Source organism: Myotis brandtii, unplaced genomic scaffold (assembly GCF_000412655.1).
Source record: "Myotis brandtii unplaced genomic scaffold, ASM41265v1 scaffold510, whole genome shotgun sequence".
Classification (NCBI taxonomy): Eukaryota; Metazoa; Chordata; class Mammalia; order Chiroptera; family Vespertilionidae; genus Myotis; species Myotis brandtii.
In genome coordinates this window covers 1244284-1247528 of record NW_005369443.1, presented here as the reverse complement: position 1 = coordinate 1247528, position 3245 = coordinate 1244284, and the positions used below count along the sequence as shown (strand labels likewise).

At 50.9% G+C, this 3245-nt stretch overlaps 1 protein-coding gene across 2 annotated transcripts in view; it reads right to left on the bottom strand.

The window, feature by feature from the left end:
- Nucleotides 1-951: 951 nt before the first annotated feature.
- GTF2IRD1 (GTF2I repeat domain containing 1) overlaps nt 952-3245 on the bottom strand; it is a 111428-nt gene continuing 109134 nt past the window's right edge. Inside the window, exons 25-26 of one of the 2 annotated variants that reach the window (XM_014548517.1) lie at nt 2393-2529; nt 952-1191 (exon numbers count right to left, since the gene is read on the bottom strand). In XM_014548517.1, coding sequence (XP_014404003.1) covers nt 1123-1191; nt 2393-2529 — 206 coding nt within the window. In that variant the 3' untranslated portion in view covers nt 952-1122. Of the gene's footprint in view, nt 1192-1727; nt 2530-3245 lie in introns of those variants that run through there. The other variant, XM_014548516.1, reaches the window with a different exon arrangement.

Genomic DNA, 3245 nt, shown 5'->3' with positions numbered 1-3245 from the left:
GCCCCAGAGTGTACTGCTGGGCCACCCCTCAGTGCAGCACCATGTTCACAGCCTGCTGCCTGCCCCCACCTCTATCTCACCTTCTGCCACTCTCCTCCAGCCCCCTGCTTCAGTGACTTCCTGTTCCTGGAAAGTCGGGGTTCTCAGTCTGTCCTCCCTGCCTTTGCACATGGTCGCTCTCCTGGAACACCATCTGCCCTCCTCTCCCCATGTTGTCCCGCCAACTTCTGGGGCTGAGCTGGGCCTGGAGCTCGAGATGTGAGCACAGAGATTAGCTTAGTATCTGACTGGCCCAAGCCTCAGCTTCAGGCACTGCTTCCTGATTCTGCACTAGGGAGGTCGCCCTGCCTGTGCGCCCAGGTACCCTGCCCTTCCTCATCAGGACCCTCCGTTCACACGCCCACCTTCCCCACCAGGAGTGAATGAGCAGCCCCAGGGTGCCAGGCCCTATGACTGGTGTTTCTGCCTCTAGTCTGACCCCGTCTCCCACCTTTCTATCTGCCACCAAAGCAGTCTTCCTGAGAAGCGAATATGACCCATCATTCTGCTGTTCAAACACCCTGAACTCTATAGAAAACCCACCCTACCCTCTAGGCCCAACCCAAGCCCCTTCTCCAAGATGCCTTCCCACCCTCCAGCCATGGAGAGCCCACACTTCATGATCATACTTGGCAAGTTTCTCTTCACCTGAGTTATTGGGGCCAAGACAGCCCCCTAGCACACTGTGGGGGCTGGTCAGGCACTTGGCCTTCTAAGGCCCCTCTTCCTGAGGTCACGTAGGCACAGCAGCAGGGAAATGGAGTCTGTTCCCAGACACCAGAGCCCAGTGGTCAGGGACACCACTACTACTTTGGCAAGGAAGGAGGGTGTTGGCAGGCTATCTGAGTGGGGTTTCCTGACCTCGTTCTAGGGACGGCTGCAGCCGCGATTCCAAAAGAGAAGACGCAAAGGCAATTTTTTTTTTTTTTTTTTACTTATTTAAAAAGGCCTTGGTGGCAGGAATATAGTGTAAAAATCATTGGAAAAACTAAAAGGCATTGATACATATCCGAATATACACTTTGTACATAAATTACATTTCCTTTAGTCTTTCTGAGTGAGGTCCTGATTCAGCACTGAGGTCTAGTAATTCAGAGGTCCCGGCAGCTGCACGTTCAGGCCGGCATAGTCCACCATGTACATTGGCCATTGCTAGAGAGAGGGGACAAACGGTCCCGGTTAGGATTCCAGGTGATGTAGAAAGAACACCAGAACCCTTAGCTCCGCTTTCTGAAGGGCTTCCTCGGATGCTTTTAGTTTGAGGCTGCTGAAGGCCCAGAGAGGAGACATGACCCGTCCAAGGTCACACAGTTCATCAGTAGCCATGGAACCTGGGCTGGAGCCTTCTGACCTGTTCCCACTTGTGTCTCAGGGACTGATTGTGTGGACCAGGCATGAGGGCCAGAGGGAGCTAGGGATTGGCTCAGAACTCCCATAAACAGCCCCCTCTAGGCCTCACGCTCCCAAGAAACTGTCCTGGGGGAGCTAGTAACCCTCTGTGGGCACTCATATACCCAGGTAGTGAGAAAGGTAAAGCCTGAACTTTGGGGTTTTCCAGGAACGGAATGAAGGGAAACATGGTCAAAGAGTAAAGAAATCCTGAAATCTCTAAGGAAAAAAATTCTATAACTATGTCTGTTAACTACTTATTGTGGTGATCATTTCACAATATATACAAATATTGGATCATTATGTTGTACACCTGAAACTAATATAACGTAGGTCCATTGCACCTAAAAAAAAAATCTTTTCTAAATGTGTTCCAATATTCTTCCCATTCAGACTCAGGATTTCAAAAGTAATATTTTGAAATCAGGAAGAACTCTCCAGCATATGCCCCTAATGAGGTTTCCCTCTTGGGTGGGAGAAAACCAAAGCCAGCCACATGGCAGAGCAGGCGGAGCTTTGCAGGAGGTTCTCCACCCACCACTGACGGTAGTGAGGCCACACTGTGGATAGCACCCTCATCTCCCAGGGCTGTGCTGGGCCTGGAGCTCGAGATGTGAGCACAGAGATTAGCTTAGTATCTGACTGGCCCAAAAAACTGGGCCTCTGCTAGGGATCCTGCTTGGGTACTGCCCAGGGGAGTGGACAGGTTCTTTTCCTCTCTCAGCCTTGGCTTGTCAGTGGGAAAGTGATTGTCTGCCGGGCAACTGTGAGGTCCCGATGAGAGGGGTGGACTACCTTGTGGGTAGATCAGGCAGTTGTGTCTGCAACCCCGGGCTGTGGAGCCCACTCAGAGTCCAGTGCCTCCCCGCACCCCAAACCCACACCCCACAGTGGACGGCCCTGCCCGCGTGCAGGGCGAAGGCCAGAAAGAAGAGTGGTCAGGTCCAGATCTGTGCAACTTTACCACGAGTGAGATCTGGTTGGTGGATGCCACGGACTCCGGGTTGGAGGACGAGGAAGAGGAAGACGAGGAGGAAGAGGAGACCGAGTTCCCTTCGGAGACCCGCTTCCTCTTGCGCTTGGGGATGCTGCTGTCTTTGGCTGTGGGAGGAAAGGTTGCTGACGCTGGATGCCAAGACTGTGTCTTGGCTTTACCATCCCCTCTGGAGAGGGCCTTTGTTTCAGGTTTAAAGTCCCCTTCTCAGCATTCAAGGCTCCCAACCCACCAGAGGCCCATCTCTCCAGCCTCCTTCCCTAACTAGGCCCTGCAGCCCATTCGTCCACCTCTTGTTCCTGCTTACCTGTCTGCCTTTGCTAACACTATATCCTCACCCCGCAGGCAGGCCTCCCCAGAACTCCCAGAATTCCTCTGGGGCCCAGAATCCCATGGTGAAGAGCACAGCCTCCGTGGGCATTGGGGAGAGTCATTACTAGGTGTACCGGTTACTAATGCGGATTTTTTTCAAAAGATGGAGTTACACATATGTTGATATATATGCGATTTGATAGGTATGCTATTTTGTTGTACTGACAGCAAGCTTCAAAACTTCATATGTCAAATTTTCTGAAGGTGTTGACATCATAGATATTTTTATGCTTAAAAATGTCAAATTTCGTGCCAAAAAAAGAGCATTTGCGGGAAGTTTTAATTCATTACTTTACTTTGAAGAAAAGTGCTGCTGAATACTTCGGGAAGCTTATGGTGAACATGCTCCATCCATTAATACTTGTGAACACTGGTTTAAACGCTTTAAAAGTGATGATATCGATGTGAAAGACAAAGAACGTCCAGGTCAACCGAAAAAGTTTGAAGACCA